The sequence below is a fragment of the Patiria miniata genome, unplaced genomic scaffold, assembly GCF_015706575.1.
Source record: "Patiria miniata isolate m_02_andy unplaced genomic scaffold, ASM1570657v1 HiC_scaffold_22, whole genome shotgun sequence".
NCBI lineage: Eukaryota > Metazoa > Echinodermata > Asteroidea > Valvatida > Asterinidae > Patiria > Patiria miniata.
The window spans coordinates 17,914,700-17,940,217 of record NW_024037061.1 but is presented as its reverse complement, the minus strand read 5'-3'; the positions used below and the strand labels follow the sequence as shown (position 1 = coordinate 17,940,217).

Sequence of the window (25,518 nt, the reverse complement as noted above, 5' to 3'; positions counted from 1 at the left end):
TCTCTCGTGTTTCCTTCATCTTTAGTGAGGACCGCCTTTTGTTTGAATTGAGATTTGGATTTAAATTATCTCCTTTGTAAAATATTACAATGATTTTGACTATTGTGTTTCACACTACACCCTACAGATGAGACAACAAGGCAGGAGACAGCAAGTTCATGAACTACACAGTGCATTTCTTTATGACAAATGCTGGCACCGAGTATTTAGAGTACATGTACGTCCGTCAGATGAAGACATTCATTTGTGAGGAATAATTATATTGTATATAGGTATCTGGAGGGTTTAATAACTTAAACCTGTATAATAAACCACTGATATATCAAAACAGGAGCTGCATAATCGTGAAGTCGGTTTAACATTAATTCTCATCTATCATTATTACCTTATTAATTATAGAGAAACCGTTCGGGATTGAAACGAATGTTGAAACTGGGCCCAGAAGCAGGTAACACTCACTCCATAAAATGTATAGCATACAATGAGAGTAGGCCTAAGTCTACGCTTTCAAATCCCTTTTGTGAGTTTGTGTGGCTCTTCAGAACCGGGGAAAACTCAACGTTTCGAACAGTATGCTCTGCCCGTCCGTTCATGTTACTCTTATTGCGCTCTTTGCCTTGCAAACCTTCAAATCTTAATTCATACAGTGCTTATGAAGTGCTCAAAAATAAATGCCACATGCGCGCTTTGTCCAGAACACAAACTATGGCTCCTGCCCAAGTAGCTCGCTATAGCGAGACGTATATGTCAAAAATCGAACAATAAGCTCACTGGGACCGGCTGGTTGACGTGCATCTGGTGACAAAAAGATCGAATAGCGCAATAGGTAGATAAATGAAAATGACTGGTCGATAAAAAAAAAAAAGTAAACATTTATTTTTAGAGTCAAAGAGTGTTACTTAGTGACACATGATAAAGTAAAAACTGAATCATCTTAATTGAAACATCTTGAAATCGATTGTGAGATGTCTCGTAATGAATTAGAGATATCTTTAAATCGATTTGGAGATATATTGAAATCGATTTGGAGATATCTCGAAATGAGCTAGACATAAAATTATCTTGAAATCGATTTGGAGATATCTTTAAATGATTTCAAGATATCTATAAATCATCAAATCTATTTAGAGATATCTCGAAATTTATCTTTAAATCATTTCGAGATATCTTGAAATAATAAAAAGCCACTGCTTTAACACAAATAAATGTCACTTGTGTACGCCATTAAAAAAATGTTTGTTTTAACCGTAACGCATTTAACCCGAGTGAACATGATGGACTCTCATCATCGTCCGTGCGCGCCTAATCCCCTTTGACCAACCCTTAATCCAAGTTGACCCGCCTCTAATCCCGATTGATGTTACCCAAGGTGCCGAAACAAACACTGAAAGTGGACCCTTAGCTGCTAGCACTCATCGCGAGCCTTTTTATCCCAGCACGTCACTTTAGGCGTAACAAATTGGGTCCCGCATTATGACGTGATGATGTATCAAGGTTAACCCAGGCGAGATGGAGTACAAGTGGAATTGAAGACGGTATCAGAGGACTGAACGACACAGCAACTTAATAAAAATTCCTTACAAGTCGGCCATAGGTCAGGATAAAGACCTTTCAATACAGTAAAAAAAAAAAAACACTTAGAGGACAAAATCAAAGAAGCCTTTGTTAACAAATATATATATACTTTTTCCATTTAACTCTAATAGGCAAGCCATTTGATAAAAGAGGCACGCATATTGTGGGGCAAAGCACATTATTTCCAAAAATCCTTGCAGGCCAACTTTAGTCTAGCATATTCTCAATGAAGGATTTTTTCGAGGTTTTTTTTTGGGGGGGGGCGGGACATTTGCCTACCCCACCCCACTGACACCCCTTTCGGACGTCCATGTTGTTCAATGTAAATTAAATTAACAGCAATATGACTTCGCACCTCGTCTTCTTTTCTTTTCTTTTTCTTATCCTGGCGACGCCGATGGCGGGATGGTGGCACGTTTATCTTAGAGGACAAGACAATAATTTTTCGGGTAAATGAGTAATCAAAGCTTTTGTATTTTTGTTGTTCTATTGTTCAATGTTTAAAGCTACTTGCATGGGTGGCAAACCTGGAGAGGACATACCCACACACCCGGGGGGGGGGACATCAACAAAAGACAGTGTAAGTCAAAAACTAAACTCCGTGATATGGACAAGAAATAAAACGACATCTCCGCCAAAAAAAACAAGCGATACTACACAGCTTGTACTTGAAATCCGTTTGCGATTATATGACGATCAACCAAACGACTACTTATACCGTTTCCTGTGCATATCATGGTGACATTGCAAGCAATTTATGTATAGTTCCCCCCCCCCCATAAATGGCAGGTGAATTGTGAACCTGTATAGTCACGTGACAGGCGATTCGGACGTCTAAGATATTTTTTTACGACCCGTTACCGTGACCAGCCCTGCGGTCAGTGACCCAGTCCAATGGTTCTCCGAGCGCAACATCATAACTTGTTCCAAGTTCAAGAATGCTTCATGTTCATTCGCTGCTTGTGTGCATAAGGTAAAAGTGACTAGTGCAAGTCTAGGTACACTTGTTCTTGGTCTAGGTATACTTGGCTGACAGTCAATTGTACACAATCAACACACATGTACACAATCAACACAGTGAATCATTTCTGAGCTTTAACCAAGACTTCTACTTCCCAAGCCTCACCTTCTTCACATTCACTTTGCTGTACGGGTGTGCAGAGAAAGTCAGGCGCACCCGAAGCCCAGATTTGCGGAATGGGCCGTGAAAAGAAACCGGAGTGGGGTCACAATATACCGCCCTCTGTAAGACTACACATTGTGGCCACAGTCAAGTACACAAGCGGCTATGGCTTCGCATGTGCCGCTGACGCGCCACGGAGAGTAGCCGGAGCCGTTGATAGCACCACCTGTCTCGGAAAAGATCGACATTTAAATTCTTTCTTCAAAGTTTTGATTATCATTTACTACTCCCAAGCAAGTGGTTTTTACATCTTTATTACCGACCGCAGCGAAGAAAGTACAAGTACTGTTCCGCTTGTAATTGTGTAACCTCTCACACACCAACCTTCGTAATATTCATTAAGGCTTTGGAATAGCTAATATTAAAAGTCCTGGTAGATAAATTTGAAAACAAAAATCCAATTATTTGTATTCATAATCAGATCCCTTGAACTATGGCACGCCCTGCCTTTCCAACCAGCATTTTCTAACATAATATCGACTACATTTACTGGTTTGTATTTTGTGCATAGCCTTTGTAAAATGCCTCCGCTAATTTTGGTATTGGGTAAAAGAAAAAAACGGCCCCATAAGTCTTACCTAGGGTCCTGTGCAAAGTAAATCGGCAGCGATGCATAATGCATCGAATCAAAATGTGTCGACACTGTAGGAAATGTTCATTACTCATGATAGTCATCAAGTTGTTTGAGGTTCCAAATGGAGCTCCATCCATCAACAATGGCCGGATAAAAAACGCCCCTGAAATTTTGAGAAACGCTCAACCTAATTAATTCGTAGTTGATTGTGCTCAAAAAAAGAGAGAATGGTTTACTTTGTACTCGTGATTGTAATGTAAACGGACAGCTGTTGGGGTTATTAGTTTGTGTTATTGTGTGGGATAATTGTTTCTTTTGGAAATGTGATGGTCCAATTTAATGACTTTTTTATTGATCTGTTCAAGCATAATTAACTGTCTGGGCCAAGTTTGCCGTGTGACAGTGTTAACGAGCTGTTTTGCTTTGGTATTTGTACATCGGTAGGTGACAAAAACAGTGGTAGTCGCATATATTCAGCAATACCAGCAGAAATACAGACCAGAGGTGTGCCTGATATGCGAGTTCCATCTGCTGGAAGGGTGAAAGAAAAACGTGTGATAGAAAATTTCGAGACTATCCACGTCTCGGAGCTCTTGAGTCCAACCTGCCTCTAAGATGGATAACTCCTCGTCTGTTGTTGACAACACTTCAGAGTCATATGATGGGATCAGCGATTGCTACTTCCCGGTGATGAATCTAACGGACGAGCGTATCGCAGAGTTCTACTTACTGAATGCGCTAACCGGCCGGGTGATCCTGATAGTCATGTTCATCATCTTAGCTATCGGTGTTCCAGGGAACCTGACGTTTCTCATCACGGTGTTCCGGGTGCAGGCCATGCGCAACGCCACCAACATGTACCTGACCAGCCTTGCTGTGGTTGACCTTACCTTCCTGTCGATAAGTATTTTCACGTACTTCTTCTACTTCAACAACACCGTCCGGACCCATCTAATTACCGCTGATGTGGTGGGTTGCATCGGTGCCTTCATCGTCCCCTACTTCACCTACTTCCTGTCCATCTCTACCGTAACTCTGGTGACGCTGGACAGGTACAACGCTGTCTGCAACCCCATCAGTTACATCCAGAGGCGAAACAAACTACGGGCACTTCGGCTCATCATCGGCAGCTGGGTAGTTGCCGTACTGCTGGCTGGATTGGTCATACCTCGCTTCGCCAGGAAGGTTAAATTTTGCGCTGTGTGGCCGGACACGGAGAAGTATCAAGACCTCCCTGTGGTGCTTGGATACTGCGTCTCTATCTCGGCGGCTGGGTTGATAGTCGGGCATCTGGTGGAGGCGGTGGTCTTTGTTGTGGCTCTGGTGGTTAATGCGGTCATGTACGCACGGATCATCCTTCACCTCAGCGCCCGAGTCAACAAGAAGAAACAGCAGCAGCAGACGATCCCTACCCAGGCCACTCAGATTCGCAATCAAGTCTCGCGGCTTCTCATCACCTTCGGTACGGTGTTCTTCCTGTGCCAGGCTCCGTTCGTCATCATCTCCTTGGCCAACATCGTGGACTATCTCCTTGGCACGCCATCTGCGGTCACCTACCGGAAGCTTGTTCTCCCGTTGACCATCAGCCACGTCTTCATCTTCCTGAATTCTGCCATCAACCCGGTCATCTACAACTTGACCAGCAGGATCTACCGCCATGCCTTCAAGCAGACCGTGTGCGGTGACCGCTGCACTCGGAAAAGATGCGATAGCGTCACCTCACTACCGATTGACAAAGCAGACCCGCCCGATAACAATAGCTTCGAAAACAGATTGCAAGATGATGAAGATGATGTCGATGCTAGAGATTCTAAGCTGTAAGAACAAATTTGTAGCAAATCTGGTAGCGTAACATAATGCAGACCTGGAGGAAATGAATAACATGGGATAAAAATATCCGTTCCTTGAACAACTCACAGGAGAGAAAGGTCTTACCAGAGTGAATTTGAATCCACGATATCCTGCTGGTTTATAAACAACTCACTTCATCCTATGCGCCAACTGAGTCCAGTGATAAACACTTGGCGCTTCGCCATGAAGATGACAAAAGCTTTGTCACATGCTCGCAGTCTCAATACTCTTTAACAAAATGTAGTCATTTTAGCACAAATCTGAAATTATAACAGTCAATTCGGCACCTAAAGACAGTCTGTTTCAATCAAGGGTTTTCGTCATGTCTTTGCTCTAGACGAAACTCAGTATAAGATTAATTTTGATCCATGAGAACAACAGGACCAACTCCACCTTTTTTGTTACTGCACTTAGAATCTACACACTATATGACACTTTGTGTGTAACAGAAAGGCCTGGGTACTCACGCTTTTCTTAGGTATTGAACAAAGACAATAATAAGTAATTTGGCACTGTCCTCCACGTATTTACAAAACGAAAGTTTTTTTGTAGACGCACAATTATTGTGTTCATGCTTCCCTGTGTTGTAGCCGAGTCCTTTTTTCCGAGTACCGAGTACTGCCGAGTACTTAATAACGTTGTGTGGACATCCATCCCCCTGTATTGTGGGACATCAATCGGTTAACTATTCCAATTTGATTGCTTTAATTCAATGTGCACTCTTTCAACTACTAGTGGTATATATTCAGGCAGTAGTGTGCGGACTCTCTGCACAAATTGACTTTCGGATAATCATGTACATTTTAATCATTAACGTTTGTACAGAATTGAAAAGTGGAAAACAAAAAAATACTGGTCTTGCTTTGAATTATTAATAATAATAATAATGTTAGGTATTACCATCACCTGACCTAATTATTGTTTCTGCGGGGGGGGGGGGGGCAATATCACATGACCACGATGGACAGGATTATTCCCGTTTCCGAAAAAAGGTCGAAGTTTACCGAATACGTTTTCGTTGACACTCGGATATATTCTCGATAGAGCGGGTACTTTAGGATGTACAATTATTGTTTGATTTAACATCAAATATACCTAAACTTGTTATCATGCCTGTCCATGTTGAGTCCAACTAGTCAAGGCTCGCATTTACGACATTCAATACCAGGCGATGCGAAGTTCCCAGCATCTGATGTAGTTAATGTCCGTCTCAGCCTTTTGCCTCTAGTATGCGCTCACTCGGTCGAGGACAGGGCTTTGCGGTGTCAATGTAACGGCTACCTGGTCACGGCCACGATGACCACAGAGACGTCATGTGGCTCGTCGGGTCACCAATTTAACCTGCGGCGCAGAAATTGTGCGGGTATAGGCTTTAATTACGAGTCGGTCATATTAAATTGAAAGCGAGGTCAAATCTTCATATTTCGGAACTTGCGAATAGAAACGAAAGCAATGACATAAAGTTAATTACAAATTAATACCAGTCTCCTCTGAAATAATTAAAACTTTGTAATTATACATAGCTTAATGTTTTAGCCACATTTAAAAACATATCACTGAAAAAGTGAGGCTTGAAACGGATAACTAGTCTGGCACCATCCAGTTCAACAGCTAACAATTTATGAAATACATTCAAGGAACACGATCAATGGCTTCCTTGTGATTAAGGTGTACAGGAAACAAAATGTATCTCGGAAGTAAGTTGCTGATTATATACAACTATGGGCAATGTGTATTTCATATCAAAATGTGGCCAATATGTACACATGGGTTTGATGAAGTAACCACATAAAATGGTGATATTAACCAGTTGGTGACATATCCCGTAACTACTTTATTGTCCCTCGTGATTAGAAATGGTATTAGTTTGTGTGGTTATTTCGTTTTTCACAGTATTGGTAATGTGCATTCACATTTCAAAATTGTAAGATGTACATATGTAAGTTTGATGAAATAAACACATAAAATGGTGATATTATCAGTTAGTTTTTACCCGAGCTCCTATATTATTATCTTATTATGGGGATTCTGTGCTGACAGAGTTAGTAAAGAATTGCTGTGCCAGTGCTATCTGCACAAACTTATGTTCTTCACAACTACTAGGAAAAGATGTTGTTCTTACAGGCATGCAAACTTAACTACAAAAACCATCACTAAGCCACTGAACGACCTGAATAACAAGGCAATAAAACTGATAAAAGTGATGGTATCTCCAGTACAATGTGAATGTCAAGGATTTTTAAATAATAAAAGCCGTACACGGACATTTATTTGTGTAGACATTTATGCCTTATCTAATTTCTATTTTCTAATATCTAATTTCCAAAGGGTAAAACTGGGGACCAGACGGTTTAATTTTAAATGCTCTTCAAAATAAATAAATTAATAAATATATGAAAACAACCAAATTTATATTGATTTTTTGAGCTGCGGGATAGCCAAAGTATTATTGCTCCTACATATTTTGACCGATTCAACCAAACTTTGTCAAAAGTATCAGTAGCCCAGCCCCAACATGTCACATGACCAAACTGGGGTCAAAGGTCATCATGGGGTCACTGAGGTCAAAAAGCTGATTCGTTTTTCTACTCAAAACAATACTCCTTCCAGAAAGTACATGGCACAATCACGTGACTCATTCATGAACACGAATTCGTTGGCCCGCTGTTGATCTATTCGATTGAACGATCTCTACTCCTAAATTTACGTGTGGTCCCTAGAGAGAATTTTCACTAAAAAAAATATATTAATATCTACTCTACTAAAAAAAGAGAGAGATATATATAGGCCTATTACAGATATCCATTGTGTTTAGAAAACCCCTGAAGTACTATATCAAGGCCCATTCAGGTGCGTAATTGATATTCAACATCGTTTCTCTTTGAATTGGCTATCTCATTCAACCTTTAATTTATGTGGTTTTCAAATCAGGGCGAGTGCCAATCGTATTGATGTCAATGATTCTGAGTATAGATCTGTTATTTTCAAAGAAACCAAATTTAGTAAAATTATGGCGATTTGAAACGATTGACAGCATTTGTAATTGGTTCTGGGAATAATACTGTCATGTGATATACCATGCACATAACTTGAATAACGTCGTGTATAGTTTATGTAACGTAGTTGCAAGTGTATACTTTAAAAGATGAATATCAATAGTGTACATGTACGTGAATAAAATACAAATGAAATAACAAAATTGTCCTTTAATGTGGTTGTTATTCGACTTTACATTGCTTTTTGTATGATATTTTTATAGTCATGTAACACAGGCGTGTAACACAAAGAACAACAACAAAAACTAGAAGCAAAACACACGGAGGCGAGGCGTGAGAGCAGGTTGCATTTGAAGAAAGTCCCTGAGATTCCTGTGAAGGATCCAGGGCCAAGAGGGCGCCCTATACTCACATCTAATAAAACCTGGACGCGCATTTTGCTCTCAAAACTGTTGGCAAAATCCTGCTTGTAAGGGCTTCTTGCGCCAAAAAAGAGGGCGCGTTTTACCACTTTTGAGAGGTCCGTGGACGATGTGCCTGTGAGTGCTGTACTGTATTGTTTCGCGCGCGAAGTACGCACGACTTCCTGAATAAGCTATTAGACTGAGAGCTGGATATAGGGTTTAATCAATATTTCGGGAACAAATCCCCTGATTGTCTTAAAGCATAGTATCATCGACCCTAATCACATAATGGCCAGTCTTAAGTTTCGCTAGATCAAACAAAGGCCCATTGGTGCCATGCCAAATGTGGCCAATTTTGCATTTAATCAAAATGTTGAGAACAAGAACAAAACCAGTACCGATATCATTTGATAGCTTGGAGCTTGTAGATTATAGAAACGTAACTTAAGAACGATTTTCAATCAGACTAAGTAACTTAAAAGCGGCCCGAAAAGACACTGTTTAGGGAGAGAAAAACAATATTTCGTTTAAATCTTCTGTCTAGTTTGTCTTCTTTTCATGACCAATAATCTGGCTACAATTCAATTCAATCTTCCAATTAATTTTTGAGATAGCTTGTAGACGTGGACTGTCGTTCCTGTGCAAAAGTGAGGCAAATGTTCTGTTTGGACTGCCACTGCAGCCCGTCGCCAAGTTGTTCGCCGTGACGCGACACAAGACACTGTTTAGGAAGTAAAAAACAATATTTTGTTTAAATCTTCTGTCTATTTTGTCTTCTTTTCATGGCCAATCATCTGTCACAATTCAATTCAATGTTCCAATTAATTTTTGAGATAGCATGTAGACGTGGACTATCGTTCCTGTGCAAAAGTGAGGCGAATGTTCTGTTTGGACTGACACTGCAGCCCATCGCCAAAAGTTGTTCTCCGTGTCGCGACACAAGACACTGTTTAGGGAGAGAAAAACAATATTTCGTATAAATCTTCTGTCTACTTTGTCTTCTTTTCATTACCAATCATCTGGCCAAAGTTCAATTCAATGCTCCAATTAATTTTTGAGATAGCATGTCGTGGTGGACTATCGTTCCTGTGCAAAAGCGAGGCAAATGTTCTGTTTGGACTGACACTGCAGCCCATCGCCAAGTTTAGCTATGTGTTGCGACACAAGACACTGTTTAGGGAGAGAAAAACAATATTTCGTTTAAATCTTCCGTCTAGTTTGTCTTCTTTCAGTTACCAATCACCTGGTTAAAATTCAATTCAATGCTCCAATTAATTTTTGAGATAGCATGTTGTGGTGGACTATCGTTCCTGTGCAAAAGTGAGGCAAATGTTCTGTTTGGACTGCCACTGCAGCCCATTGCCAAGTTTTGCCACGTGTTGCGACACAAGACACTGTTTAGGGAGAGAAAAACAATATTTCGTTTAAATCTTCTGTCTATTTTGCCTTCTTTTTATCACCTATCATCTGGCTACAATTCAATTCAATGCTCCAATTAATTTTTAGATAGCGTGTAGACGTGGACTATCGTTCCTGTGGAAAAGTAAGGCAAATGTTCTGTTTGGACTGACACTGCAGCCCATCGCCAAGTTTTGCTCCGTGTTGCGACACAAGACACTGTTTAGGAAGAGAAAAACAACATTTTGTTTGAATCTTCTGTCTAGCTTGTCTTCTTTTTATGACCAATCATCTTGCCACAATTCAATTCAATGCTCCAATTAATTTTTGAGATAGCGTGTAGACATGGACTTTCGTTCCTGTGCAAAAGTGAGGCGAATGTTCTGTTTGGACTGCCATTGCAGCCCATCGCCAATTTGTTCTCCGTGTCGCGACACAAGACACTGTTAAGGGAGAGAAAAACAATATATGGGCGTGACTGTAACCTTCTCCTTTTCCTTTTCGCTGATACCGTTGCAACGCAATGTGGGAAAGAGAAAATGAAACCAGTTTGTATGGGTGCCTTGGCATCAATTTATTTAATTCTACCATTTTTTTCTCATGAATATAAACGTCTGTGAGACGTTTTATTCGATCGTAAAATATGGGCACAATATTTCCCATGGTTCCACATCTGTAAAACATTTAAAATCTATATAATTATGTCTTTGTGAAGTTTCCTGCTTTTGTGACAAGTGGGAACAACAGTTTTCACTGCGGGCATGATGAGCCCCCTTTTTTAAAAAGGCGGCCAAACCCCTAAAAGGGTAAATTTGAGATGGCTCCACATCTAAAACATTGTTTAGCATGAATATGCACATCTGTGCCAAGTTTCACGCTTTTATGCAAAAGTGCACTGTTTTTTTTCACATAGGGTCAGTGCAGGTAATATGGGACTGCAGGTATTATGGGACGCATGAATTGAAATCGGCGCCTGTTCAACTGTAAACCTTCGGCGGCAAGAAATAGCGCCCCAATAGTTGTAATAGATAATTGCCTTCACTGCAAACATGGATGATTAGTTGACGAACTGAAATTGTACTGAATAAGACCACTTAAATTGGACAAGGTATGTGAAGTTAGCAGTATTGTTTTCTCTGATCTAAAATAGATATTTTACAAAATATGCTGAAATTGTTGAGCAGTCCGGGGGTAAGCTGAATTCTTGTAATATTTAGGAACTTTATGAAGTGTTTTCAGCGTGTTGAGCGTGTGGGGTACTGTGTTTAAGGATTTATTAACCGTAAAATGTTAAAGGATTTTTTAACCATTGAATGGGAGCTCCGCGTCACAACGAGGTGCAAGTAATATGGGGAAATGGTGGACAGGGTTTGTTTACTGCAGTGGCTTAGAATCACCGTCCCATATTACCTACACATAGTGTCCCATATTACCTGCATACACCGTCCCATATTACCTTTGGTGATGACGTCATACTTTTCATCTAACTGTCATAATGGATACAACATGGTATTAATTGTTGCATTGATTTGCATTTGTAAATACATTTCACTTGTGCAAAGCAATTTAAATATCACTGCAATGTCTTAGAATCACCGTCCCATATTACCTGCACACAGTGTCCCATGTTACCTGCATACACCGTCCCATATTACCTTTGGTGATGACGTCATACTTGCATCTAACTGTCATAATGGATACAACATGGCATAAATTGTTGCATTAAAAGGAAGGGTAGTTGTTGTTGATTCCAATAACCAATGTTTCTTTTGAATGACTTTGTCTATCTTTACGCAAATTATGTAAATGAGCTTATTGGTCCCATATTACCTGCACTTACCCTATCCGCGTTAGAGTGATTTTAGGTCAGAGTAATTACGTTAAGAGCGGCGTCAAAAGCCCGGTATAGGTATAGGCTTAAAGATATAGTCCGTCATTTGTAATTTGTGCATTTTGTTCGTTTGAAGCAACAAAAGTGTTCAAAATCTAATGAAGGATACTGAACAACTAACCTGATGAAGTTTCAGCGCAGCTTCAGCTGTATATTCCGAGCAAAACAGCATTCTAGGATCTCAATTTCAAATCAAAAGCTGAATCATTTTTTGAATTGTTTTGAATTGCAGCTATACGCGATGTCGTGCACTGATCCGACGAATTATAGCAACCGTGCGCACCTGTGTGTCGTGCCGATGCTTGCGCGCGCTGCGCCAAATAACAAAACGAACTACTAATTTGAATTTTCTTAAGGCCTACTTTCGTTGATTACTTCAAAATGATAGCTTGCCAGAAAGATTAATTTCAACCAAGTATGTTTTTCAACAATAATACGCCAGTTACTTTTTCAGATGGCTGCAAATGATGGACTATACATGTAGCTTTAAATGTTAATTTTCCATTATTTTGAGCATGTAGGCCTGTAAAAAAACATGGGAGGGCGTGAAGACGCGGTGGCTAATGGCTTTAACGCATTCAGGAAGTCGTGCGCACTTCACGCGCGAACCAGTACAGTACAGTACGCGCACGCTGTGTGTGTCCCGTCCACGGAGCTCTCAAAAGAGGTAAAAACGCGCCCTCTTTTTTGGCGCACGGAGCCCATAAATGTCGTGTCTAGGGTTTTATTACATCTATGCGTGAAACCGTTGGCGACCGGTGACCCGAAACAATCACGCGATATTCGATGTTGACGCGTACGGCGACATTGTCAGTGTTTTCAATAGAAGACGTAAAAATGGATCACAAAAACAAACAATCATTTTGATTACATTCTGGGGAAGACGAGCGTAGATTCCCTACTCGGCAAAAACAAACAAAGCAAAATTAATAAGCCGCCTTTGATTTAGCAAAAAAAATGGTTTAGGCGTCGTGTGTTTGATTCATGTTCCAAGCTGGCCCCAAGGGGGTTTGATTGAAAGCAAAGATAAACAAATGGGAAATGTTGCGCAGAGAACTGTCCAACTCCATGATATAACGAATTCATTTAATGTCTTTCAGAAAGGGTAAATGGTATCGCCATCGATACACAAGGGAACCTTTGCCGATTGCTAAAGGTAAAATAACATCACAACACAACTATTTCCAAGTCCTGCATGGCGTCAGAGAGGACATCAGATGTTCGAGGGGTTCATTTATTAGTTTTGCGTGTTTGTTTGTGATCTCCGTTTTAATTAAAATTGCAGGAACAGGATATTGAAGTTTGATGCAAAGATAAATGGGAAGTGTGGAGGATCAATCTTTAGGCTAGACACACTTGTCACATTTCGATTGTACCGGATTCATAATTTAACATTCAATTTTTTTTCGTTGTTGTTTTTTTTGCCCCACATAAGAGAAGTCACGCGACAAGACTTGTTATTATTATTTCATAGAGTCTTATTTCGCTGTTCGCTGTCCATGATGTCTATTTCAAACGATGAATGATTTGTGTTTTCAATTGCGTATGTGCCGAAAAAACAATTTACTCCTGGGTTTTTTTTTCCTGTTAAAACAACATTGTATTAGTGCTCACAATTAGGTATTGATATTATGCATTAATAATTAGGTATTGATATTATGTCATTCTGAAGCAGCGAGAACTTTTATTTGTTACTGTTGCTCCACACTACAAAGAACGGTGTGCTAAAACCACTCAAATGGGTCATTATTATCCTTATAACAAAACAACTTTAGAAAGTCAATCGTTGAAAAGTGCAATCACTTGCTTTTACATTTAAATTGAACAATCAATTTGGTTAATTGATTGTTGATCTAAACGTGCATCCAAATTCGTGCGAAAATGGGTGATTCGTCATCAATTTGACTGCCAAATCTATTAAACTGATCAGGAAACCTATATTAAATCACTCGTGTTCATTTAAGTAAATTATATATGTTTTCCCGGCTGAGTTTAATAGTTTCGGCAGCCAAATTGATGATGAATCACCCATTTTCGCATCAATTTAAACAGATGCACCTTTAGAACAACATTCAATTAACTAAATGGATCGTTCATTTAAATGCGGTAAAAACATGCGATTGCATTTTTCAACGATTCAATTTAAAGATAACGCATTCAGATTAAAATTTCACATCCAGTCATTCAAATTCGAAAATGGTATAAGGGGGAATTATTTTTTCTTTGCCTGTCCACGGCATGTACACGGTTTGAAAAATTAGTTAAACTATTTCACTACGGAATAGAAAAGGAATGTTCGAGGCTCAGCCCAAACTGACATTTTACAGTAAATTTAATTCGTTTACGTTTGATTCCATTAAGAATTTACAACATGTACATTGATTTTGTGTCATGTTTTGAACCCACGAGTTAGCAGTTTATGATTTAGGATGGTATTTTGAAAAGGACAGGATGTAAAAAAAAATAATAACAATAATGTAAGATGCGTAAGGAATTCCCTAACAAAAACATACAACATGCAATTCCAATGTCTTGGCGTTGATTTATATTTAACCTTTTGGTAAACACAAATGGGATCCTGATTCCATAGTAATAATAATCGGCATTTAAGAACGCTCTTATTAGTAAACTAAATCACAGCGCTTACAAATAATGAGCAATTAAATTAAATAAATATATTAAGTTAAATAATAAAAACAGGTAGCATAGAAAATGAATTGATTATTGGTGGCATAAATTGGTTTTGATCAGCTTCTTGAATTGCTCGAGAGATTTGGCATTTTGAATGGAAAAGGGCAGACTATTCCACTCCTTCGCTGCAGTGACTGTGAAGGTTCTGTCACCAGCTTTGTTGTGAGTACGAGGGGAAGTCAGGCGAAAAGGATTAGAACTAGAACGGAGGTTTGGTCTGGGGGGAAACATGAGGCAAAATGCATATATTCTGGTGACTGGTTGTGAAATGATTTGTATACCAAAAGTAATAACTTGTAACGAATTCGTTTGGAGATGGGTAACCAGTGTAGTGACTGCAGCAAAGGGGTGGAATCCTGTCTTCGGTTAGTAGTGCTGGTGCACGTACATTCCCCGGCAGCAGCCTATAATGTGTGACACGCAACCGGGGATATAGTGCAGGTTATGAGGTAGTGCGACTCTGGAATGGATAGAATATCCAATTATTTTGATCTTTATCCCCTTTCATATAAACTGTTATTGTAATGGTATAGGCCTACAATGTGCAACTTGTTTAAACATTGCGTGTCGAGAATGTGCACTATAAATTGTGTCTTTCACATGACTATGGGTTGGTTACCAAACAATTCTTCAGTTGATGATCAATCGTATAACTGAGGGAAATGAGGGTAATTGATTAATCATAAATGGGATGGGGAAAGGGCGGTACTTAAACTATAGCTGCCGAGTCACACAAACGTGCCTCGAACATGTACGACGGTGCTACCCAGGACTTGTAGACAACACCAGCGGTGGATTGACCAGTTGCCCTAGAGTCTTGAGCCTGAAAGTACGCCATTTTGTCTTTGAGCTTCCAGACTCCTCGCGCGGCCCGCCTATGGGCATTTTACCATGGGTTGCCCTTTCTCTTGCTATAATTTTTGACAGAATGATTTCTAACTGTAATCACATCAAGAACTTACATTCAGGTTTGAATTTTATCTTGGCTTTCCACGAGAAAAAAAAAATGATGCGAAATCAGTCGGGTAAAAACGAATGTTTAACTTACGACCTTTCACATCTAGCATTTTCGTACCTAGGTCTCCTTGTTCGATCACGTTTGTTGTCACATTGCGCACTTGCGTGGAACGAAAATGATATTAAATTACGCAAAGATTTACCTACCTGCAGCCGATGGGTTCTAGATTGAGTCGGGCTTGCTTGAATGCAGTTCTTAGAAACGGTAATTTTAGTTTTGTTTGTAAATTGATAATGAGTTCTTCAAGTGTATTAATTTTTTTGACATTTCAGTCTCCTATTTAAGCTTCAGTTTCCACCCAATGACAGCCACAAAAATTATTTCATAAATGTTCATCTATGTACGAGTGCTCCGAGTTCAACTAGTCCACATGTATTTTAGATTTTCGGAAGTGAGAAGTCCATCTTGGTACAACATCTTTCCTTCATGTCAGGCGATTTTTCAATTTCCATGAATTGAAATGCTAAAGTTAGAATTTACAAAGGCTTTTTTTCCGAGGGTGACTCTCTTAAGAAATCAGAGTACCAAAAATAATTGGTAATTTTTAAATTTTGGAACGTTAATTTTCCGGTTTAAGGGGTCCGAAAGCGCACCACTCTGGGTGATTTTTTAGGCTCTATTGTTAACATTTACTAACAACTTATATAGATATATAGAATCATTTGCTTTTCATGCGTTTTGTTTTAATAGCATAACTCAAATTTCGAAAAGGAATGTGCAAAACCTAACTTGATCCAGTTTCAGCTCAGTGGATATAATACCCTTTTCGAGAAAACATTAAAACCCATGGACGACCTTTCGATGGTGAAACACGATTTAGTCAATCGAACTCTCTTTTGTCCCCAAGCAATCAGTCAATCGACTGATCGTTGGAAACCACCGGCATTTCTTGGTGGTAAGCAATTCTATATAGTGATATGAAGTGCTAACACTGATGGTCATTAAGTCTGGGCCTTCTTCTTAGTCCGTTCACAGCAGTGGCGCACACGGGGGGGGGGGGGGGGGGGGGCCTCGGGGGGCATGAGGCCCCCTCCCAAGAGGTTGTCAATTTTTTTAGAGAAAATTTAGTCCGACGATTTGCCCTTGGTGATATGTATGTGGCCTATTTTCGAGTAGTACAATAGGGGTGTAAGCGGCGCCACCAACGTCAAAATAGTTCTCCCCCCCCCCCAAAAAAAAAAAATAACATTTTTTTTCTGCGGCCAAAAATTGTGGGCAATATATTTTGAAATGTTTTTTTAGCCCCCCCCCCCAAAAAAAAGCCAAATCCTGGGTGCGCCACTGGTGCACAGCTTCCTGAAGTGGTGCCTAATGGAGATGTACATTATTTTTTGAATTTGCACTAGCGAGACCTAGGCATATAGCAAGATAATTTGGCCTTGTTTCGTACCGCATACAGAGTTCATGTCCATGGCATTGTGTCGTCAAACTGTCCATACGGAAGAATACTTCACTCTCTAATTTCCGGGTAGAGTCAGCTAAAAAAAAAAGGTATTCCCGTAGCTAGTCCAGTTAAACACTGTATAACTGTATCGGGCAGACCTAAAACATGAAATTACTTAGAAAAAAAAGCAAATCACCTGATCTTTTTGTCGGGATGGCAAACTTATCGACATGTTTCAATTATGCATTAATGGAATTTATTGAGCAGGTAAATGCCCTCCGTATCGCAGCGTGGTGAAAGGGAGCGATAGGGCAGGTTGCCTACTGGGGACCCGTGGGCTGATTAGGGATGGGGTCCGTTGTCCTGGGTATAGGAGACCCATTTGACTATCTAGAGAGGATAGGGTGCCATATGTATGTGATAGAAAAAGCGATGCCAGCGGGTACCGTGTCGTGCTTGAAGATTCGATGACATCTTGGGTGCGGCGTGGGAACCAGTGCTCAATGCTGGTGAAGAGCTTGAGGGTAGGATCCAGTTGAATAGTCAAGTGGCTGCAGGAAAAAAAATCTTGACACGCTGGATTAAAGCACCAAATTTGGTACACTTACTGCATATGTCCCTAGAAGACATTCTAGAGGGAGGTGTCCGGTTTTGACGGCCTAGGTCAAGGTCAGGCCAAGGTCATGGTTCATATGCTGTCTTAAACGTATTTAGTTGAAGTAAATTTCCACAAAAGCCTGAAATTTTAACTTCTGAATAGCATAAAAGGATGTCTGGCAATTATAAAAGCTACCATATCAGAAAAAGTTCCATCGGAAAAGCTTTGCCCAACAAAATAGTGCAGAGCTTATTCCATTTCCGAAAATGATGAGTCGGCACTTTTTGGAAACTTTGTTTTATGTTAATATTAATGTTATAGAAAAAAGCTTTGTTCTTTTTCACATGACTACTTTGGTACATGCAAACTAACAAACATAAATTTAGCTCTTCCTTTGATTTAGTTATCATTTATATGGTTCATTAATTATCTTAATTACAACGTTAGTTTGTTTTAAATGATGATATTAAGCTGATTATGTCTGCATATGTATGTATTGTATACATTGAACTCACAGCTCTTGTATTGCATTACGCTCAAGGACAGACAACAAAAGGAGCACAAAGGGGCCTTTCATTTTCAGACGAAGGTGCCTATTGTCCTCAAATGCCGGTTTGTGCACTTAGTCTATGGGAAAGGTTTAGATAAGGGAACAAAGGAAAACACAAAGCCAATCCTCGGAAGCATAGCAAAACACGACTGTGCGTGCATGAAGGTGTATGTGTCTAGTAGTCCATTCCATTTTCTAAAAATATATTGATCTCTCCATTATATTCTTTGGGTGTATGGTTCCCGGTGGCATGGTAGGCCTGTATTGGATACTTTCTCTTGCTTCTTCTGTTGTAAGTTATCCTTCTTACAACAGAAGAAGCGTGAGAAAGTCTAAGCAAGAGGATTTACAGACATTTATTCCAGCACGGACATTCTCTCCTGGGGAATAGGGGTATGCACAGGTAGTGATGCTTTTCGCCCTATCAATTTCTCATTCAATAAAAGCAGTTTTCCCAAGAAACCGCTTCTCCATTATGAGCTTATCAGGCCTTTATTACTTATTCCGCGGTGTATTCTTTAACTATAGGGGCAAGTAATTAAGTCGTAAATATCAGGGGCAAATTCAGTTTTGGCTCAAGTGGCGGTAGCATGCATATGCTTATTGTTTTCTGCGTGATATTCCTATTTTTATTTTTTTTTTGTGGCGGGGGCTGGGGTTAGACCCCAAACAACCCTTCCCCCCCCCCACAGATCCGCCACTAAATATGTAGAATTGTCTTCAGGGTTTAGACCCAAAGTTAAATATTATCATTTACAATCACATATTACCATCACCAAGCATTTACCAGCGGCAGCTTAAATGGCTTGGACATGCGCTGAGAAAAACAAAAAACGACCTGGTCAACCTCTACGCCCTCTACCAACCTGTCCACGGGAACCGTAGGAAAGGAAGACTATATACTCTCTTAAGATGTAGCTCTTACACCTAAGGAGATCCGCGAGGCCGCCCAAGATAGAGCCATTTGGAAAACCTTGTGACCGGCTGCTGTTCAGCCAACTAGTAGTAGTAGTAGCAGTTACATATTATAACAACCTCTTACAGTAACCTTGGAAAAGGCAACTGGGAATCACTGACGGAGGATGCAGCGCTTTCATATAATATTTTTCATTATTTAAAATACCTGTTTATTTTAAGGTTGAACAAAGAAATTGACTGGAGGGGGGCTTGAACCTGTTCTACCTTAAAATAATTATAATGCACATAGTCAGTTTACCTGTGTGGTTTCTTTTAAGAAAGGTAGTTTGTTCAATAAAAAGGGTTCAAAATAATCAAACTTGGATACACACCAAGGCCGTTCTCTTACATCAAGTATTTTGAAAAAGATACCGAAAAAGTAAAACTCGGGCCCGGATGCTATACATTTGGGACATTGCAACTCAAAAATGAACACTGGTAAACATTTGCCCAATCATTTTATTGAATCGAACTGACATATGACTGACCTATTTAAAGAGATAAAAGACCTTTGTACAGCATGAACAAGATTTCCATAATGCATTCAATTATTTGATTACAATCTAGAAATTGAATTTTCGAGGCTTTGCCCAAAATGACAAATTGCAATTACTTGTTTACATTCAAATTTATAAAAGTAAGGTAGCACTTAAAATGACTAACTGGAGTGAATGTTTGCATGAGCTTTCGTAGCAACAACAGTACTTCATCAGATGCAATGAAGAGCGGCATCATCATACAAGGTTTATCTATAGGTACATGTACAGTAAATAACAAACTAGGAGGTTTTGATACGAAAGCTTGTGCAAACTTTCATTCCACTACCTTACTTTTATGTATTTCATTTTGCCGACTAACACGGCTGTCCACCACTTTTTGTTTACATTCGAGTTCCATTTCAAATTTATCAAACATTTGTTTCTGTTTCATGATATTTGGACCTGGGATACCAGTACGAAGACTTATAATGGTAATTTTAAAAGGACAGTCATTCAAACAAAAGATTTATTAAAATGAAAACCAAAGTCATACCACATATGTGGTATAATTCGAAGCTTTGAATGAATGGGTTTGCGGAAACACCATGTGAATGATATCTCTTGGTGAGTTGTGTGGTTCTAAGAAGATCTACTTAGTTTAACTCGACGTTTCGAACAGTATGCTCTGCTCGTCATCAGGAGAACTTTCTTTGAGTTAATTTATATAGGTTTTCCCGGCTATTTTAAAACGTTGAACGTTCTTTTTCACCTGCTCTTATATTCAAATTCGTCCAGCAAAATCAATTAAGTACACTTAAAATGTTTAATTTCGTCTTTTATAATATAGCTGAAGCAAATTCAAAATACTGAATACACATATTCGTCAAGAGTATTCGATTTCGTCTCATATCTACGCCGAAGCGTATTGTTCAGATAACAAATTTTTCCATATTAATTTATTCAACACACATGTGTTAGTGTGATTACCCGAATTCGATCTCTGCATCCTGTCAGTCGGCAACAGCTAAAGACGACTTCTATTTGTATTGGCGAATGTCCTTGAGCACTTAAATACATAGGAGGACCAAACTTATAAACTGATTGATAAATGACTAAGCCTTAATTGATTTAGCCAAAACCATGTGAAATTATTTTGTGGACGGATCTGAATATAATAATTGGTAAACTGGAATGATCTTTTTTTTTTAATAGCCGGGAAAACCGATAACTTCGTTTACGTGGGTTTTCCAATGTAATTCTACAAAACATTTTTGGGTTTTTTCTTCATGATATTGACACATGGGATACCAGTCGGCCCCATGGAGACTTATATTGGTATTTTTTTAAAGGACAGTTACGCAAACAAAAAAATTTAAAAGGAAAAGTAAGAAATGTCTTACACACCGTTTCATCTTACATTTCATCTACGCCGAACCGTGTCAGAATACAAGTTCGTCCTGACTAATTTACTTAACAGACGTGTTAAAGTGATTGATATGCGAATTCGATCTCTGAATACTGCCGGTCGGCAACAGCTAAGACGATTTCAATCTGTATTGAAGAATATTCTTGAGCTAGTCCTTAAACAAATAGGTTAACCAAACTTTGAAAATGCGTGATAAATGACTAAATTGATTTTGCCAAAACCATCTGAAATTATTCTTGGGCGAATTTGAATATAAGAATCGGTGAACTGGAATAAAAAAAAAAAAAAGTGTGAAAATAGCAGGGAAAACCTACAACTTCGTGTGCGTGTGTTTTTCGATGTTAATTTGCACACACACACAATTATATTTGGACCAAGGGATAATAACAATAATAAACTTGATTTATTGATGGTAGCCATGTCACCTCGGGATGATTTTCAAAAGGTCATCATTAAAAAAATCAGAGTGAAAATACATTGAATCATTTACAATACACTGTACATTAAATAAATAAATAAATATATACAGGAGGCTTGAAATACAATAAAATACAAGGCTAAAAATTCAACACTCGAGGAGACCCAGACTAGTCCAGACTCCCAGAACATACGGACCGGAGAGACGAAGAGAAAAAAGGACAGGACACAAGAATCACTGACTATCAAAGACCACCAAAATAATGATATCCAATGCCTTGAAAAATTGAATACTAAAAAAAACCATGACCATCATAAATCCCTAGACTTAATAAAAAAAAGTAGCCAATAACTCAATGCTTACGACCTACAAATATTGAGGATACAAGTACAAGTATGAAGACTGGTATTAACAAGAAGAAAAACCGGATGCAAAAAGACTTAAAAGGAGAGAAATTCCTGACGTACCACTCGTGTCTCGAACAGTCTGATTCATATGGATCTTTATGTACTCTACACGCAGATGCGTTCCACTTTCCATAGTACAGTGTAAGGTGCACATTAATTTGACATAAGACTCCCCACTGAAGGATATAAATGTATGACATGCAATTCAGACTACAATACAGAAACATTATGGGGTTAAAACAGCAGATGGATTCTCTAGAATGAATAGAACGTGCTATAATTTTGCTATTTACTCTCTTACATATTAGCTGTTATTATAATGGTAATATATGCCGTGCAATATGTTTTTAAATAAACATTGCGTGTCGAGTACGTGCGCCTCAACTGAACTATGTGTGGATTACAAAAAAAATGAGTTGATGACACATCACACAATTTGGTAAAACAAAAATGAAGGTAATTAATTGGCTGCCTCATAAATGTACGAAGGTGCTACCTAGGCTGGAGGAGGTGAAGAAAACAACAGCAGGTATTGCTATCATACTGACACAAAAAAATTAATTTGATAAAAGTGACTAATTAAGGATTTATCAAGAAATGACACGAACAGGATTCTTTCGCAGGGCACGCAGCATATCGAATACAACTTTTCTTTCATTTTGACATTAGGCCTACACTTTAAAGAGGCAATGTGCGTGACATCGAGGGGATTTCCCAAACACATAGGCTAATAAAATTTCTGAAGCTGAACAAATACAGCTTTTAAAGTTGGTATATACATGCTTTTTCATAATTTGATTTTCTTTTCCGGACGACGTGTAAAGGAATATAATACCCCGTAACAAATAAATGTGCTGGTTTGTTTTGCAGGCTTTTATACAGTTTTAAAAATTGGTTTTGAATGGCGTGTTCCAGCTCAAAAATTGAGCACACTTTTCATAAATAAAGAAAACGATAAATATCCAAAGATGTGTCAATGGTTTGTAATTCGGCGAATCTGGGAGCGCACAAGCGTTGACACGACGCACACGCGCGCAAGGTTGCTACTATATTATTCGTCAGTTCAGTGCGTGACATCGCGTTGCAGCAATCGGATGGCTGAACCAGAATGTCCCCGGGCGCTGATTTCGGGCGCAATTCAAAACATGACTCTGCAACTTTTGAATTGAAACCGGGATCCTAGAATATTGTTTTCTCAGAATATACTGCATTCACAGAGCTAATACTTCATCAGGTTAGTTGTTAAGCACCCGTCTTTAGATTTTGATCACTTTTATTGCTCCAAACGAAAAAGAAATGCACCAATGACAAAGGATCTACCCTACCTTTAAAAGTTAGCCAGTCTGCACCACATAGAAAACGCATGTGGTTAACTTTCAACCATCCCCTCACAACCCTGATGGCAATATAGCAATTATTAGCGATAGTGCTAGCATCGATGTCCATTAGGCCTAAGTGTAAATTTCCGTGCAACATTAGGCTGTGCACAATTTCCCGGAGATTAGCTTAATGGAGATGGTACCTTTAAAGGGAAATTACAACATTTGCAAACATCGAAAAATAAAACTACCAAGTTTTTACGAAATACCTTACTAGGATGTTGGTAAATGACAGTCTAAAGCATCCTGTAAAATTATGGCACCAGGTGTCAAGTCATTTTCAAGAAAATGGTATTTTTGTATACATTTCCAACGATGGTCGGCCGACCACCGTTGGAAAAACCTAACTATTTTTCAACTACTGCTCCGAATTTACAATTGTTTTTGCTATTGGTTACATGTTCTTAAACGGGTGCAGGCCAGCTGGACTGGTTCCCTTACCTTACAATTTTCTGACATCTATAAATTGGTCCATTTTATATTTAGTGAAGTCGGGGAACCAGACTACTTAAACATTTTTGTTTTCTTGGTTTTTCAAGCATTTTCGAACACAAAACTTCAAACATGTCAGTTAAACAATATTTGCTCTATTATACTAACCCCTTAAATAGTTCATTTCTGAAAATTACAGCAAAAGCCAATGATGTACATTCCCTTTAACGAGACTTGCATTGATTTTACCCCGTTTCTCGCAGAGTTCATGTTCATGGCATCATGTCGGTGAACGGCGGATACCGAACAATCCATTTCTGTCTTATTTCTGGGGTGAATCTGCCAAAGACGGTGTTTCGTGGCTAATAAGGTTAAACCAATGCATTGTATAGTACCTTCAAAAAAGATGAAATTCCTGACCTTTTTGTTACGGATGGTGAAACGTATTGACAGGTTCCTAATATGTGTTTGTGGAGTGCGTTGAGCTGGTAAACGCCGTGCGTACCGCCCGACGGTAAGATGGGCACACAGCACAATAAATGATAGGATTGATAGCTGAGTTGAGAAACAATAAACTGTGGCTGAAAACTCTCAAACTGTTCTGAAGATCGTTAACTTGCAGGAAGGACATCCCCTTGGCAAGGCCGGATATGTAGACGAAATTGATGCAGGCATAAGGGAACTGGCAGATGAAGAAGACCGTGCCATTGATGACCAGCATGCGGGCGACTTGGTTGCGGACCAGGCGAGCTCTGCTAACCGACTCGTCTTGCTCGTCGGTGTTGGTAATATGTCGGTTTCCCAGAGTACGGATGATCTGGATGTACATGAATGCATTGCCAACCAGTGCGATCATGAACGGTACGGATGAAGCCAGGTTGCCCACGACCAGGGCCCAAGGTGCCAGCGGCAGACAAAAGCCGATGATGTCCGGCAGATCGGCGAATTTCTCGGTGTCGTTACCACCGCTGGGCCAAGTGACGCAGATACGGACCGGGTCGGCGTACTGCAAGACGGCGAGGCAGGTGAAGGCCAAGCCCACGCACCAGGTGCCCAGGACAAGCTTGACCGCCCGGCGCTTGGTGTTGACAGCCAGGTGCTTCAGCGGCCGGCAAATGGCGTGGTAGCGCTCGGCAGATACCAGGCAAACTGTCGCGACGGAGGTGAAGTAGGTCAGGAATGGAATGGCGAACGACACAGAGCAACTGAGGTTGAGCAAAGAGTGGATGTGACTACGCACCGGGGCTGGCAGGTACAGTAGATAACTGACGATCGTGAAGAACAAGAAGATAATATCAGCTATGGCTAGGTTGACCAGGAAGATGTTTGTGATGGTCTTCATGTAAGCAACCCGAGCAACAGCCACGAGGAACGATACATTCCCTGGCACACCAATGATCAGAGCCAGGATCTGGACACCCAGGGCTATTGCTCGAGATCCTGGGTTAATCAGGTAGGTAGAGGCCCGCTTGATATCATCTGATAAGTCCAGTTGGTACAGATCTGAACAGTTTAAGTCGCTCGTATCCACTACCATCTTGCATCAACACGCCAATAACTGGTAGCAAAGTAAACCTGCCCCAAGGTAGTTTTTCAAAGGCCTGAAGAGTGTATGATGTCCGTACCGCTCCTCTTCTGGTATTCGCACGCAGCCAACAAGAGCACTCAACAGACTGACACAATAAATTGAAACCATCTCGTTTACATGCAGAGATCGGTATGAGTGGTGCGAGATCACGCACTAAAGCGACATGGAGAGATGCACAGTACAGACACGGATGAGCGATGGTAATAACTGGTTGGGGTATAAGTGGCGCCGCATACCCTCATAAATAGACGGACTGCAAACACGTCGCGTACAAGCAGTAATTTGTCATCTCCCATTGAGGGACACAATTGTTTTTTTT

The 25,518-nt window shown here is 39.8% G+C and overlaps 2 protein-coding genes across 2 annotated transcripts; one reads left to right on the top strand and one right to left on the bottom strand.

Moving 5' to 3' along the window:
• The first annotated feature begins 3,766 nt into the window (after positions 1-3,766).
• Positions 3,767-7,173, top strand: LOC119730967 (neuropeptides capa receptor-like). The gene has a single exon (XM_038204035.1). The coding sequence runs from the start codon at positions 3,948-3,950 to the stop codon at positions 5,151-5,153; it is 1,206 nt and encodes a 401-aa protein (XP_038059963.1). The 5' UTR covers positions 3,767-3,947; the 3' UTR covers positions 5,154-7,173.
• Positions 7,174-23,768: 16,595 nt separating this feature from the next.
• On the bottom strand, positions 23,769-25,518 carry LOC119730917 (orexin receptor type 1-like). The gene has a single exon (XM_038203980.1). It carries the CDS (start codon positions 25,146-25,148, stop codon positions 24,069-24,071), a length of 1,080 nt encoding a protein of 359 aa, XP_038059908.1. The 5' UTR covers positions 25,149-25,518; the 3' UTR covers positions 23,769-24,068.

Excerpts from the sequence above, each read along its gene's own strand:
- LOC119730967 (XM_038204035.1), top strand. The coding sequence starts at position 3,948 with ATGGATAACTCCTCGTCTGTTGTTGACAACACTTCAGAGTCATATGAT.
- LOC119730917 (XM_038203980.1), bottom strand. The coding sequence starts at position 25,148 with ATGGTAGTGGATACGAGCGACTTAAACTGTTCAGATCTGTACCAACTG.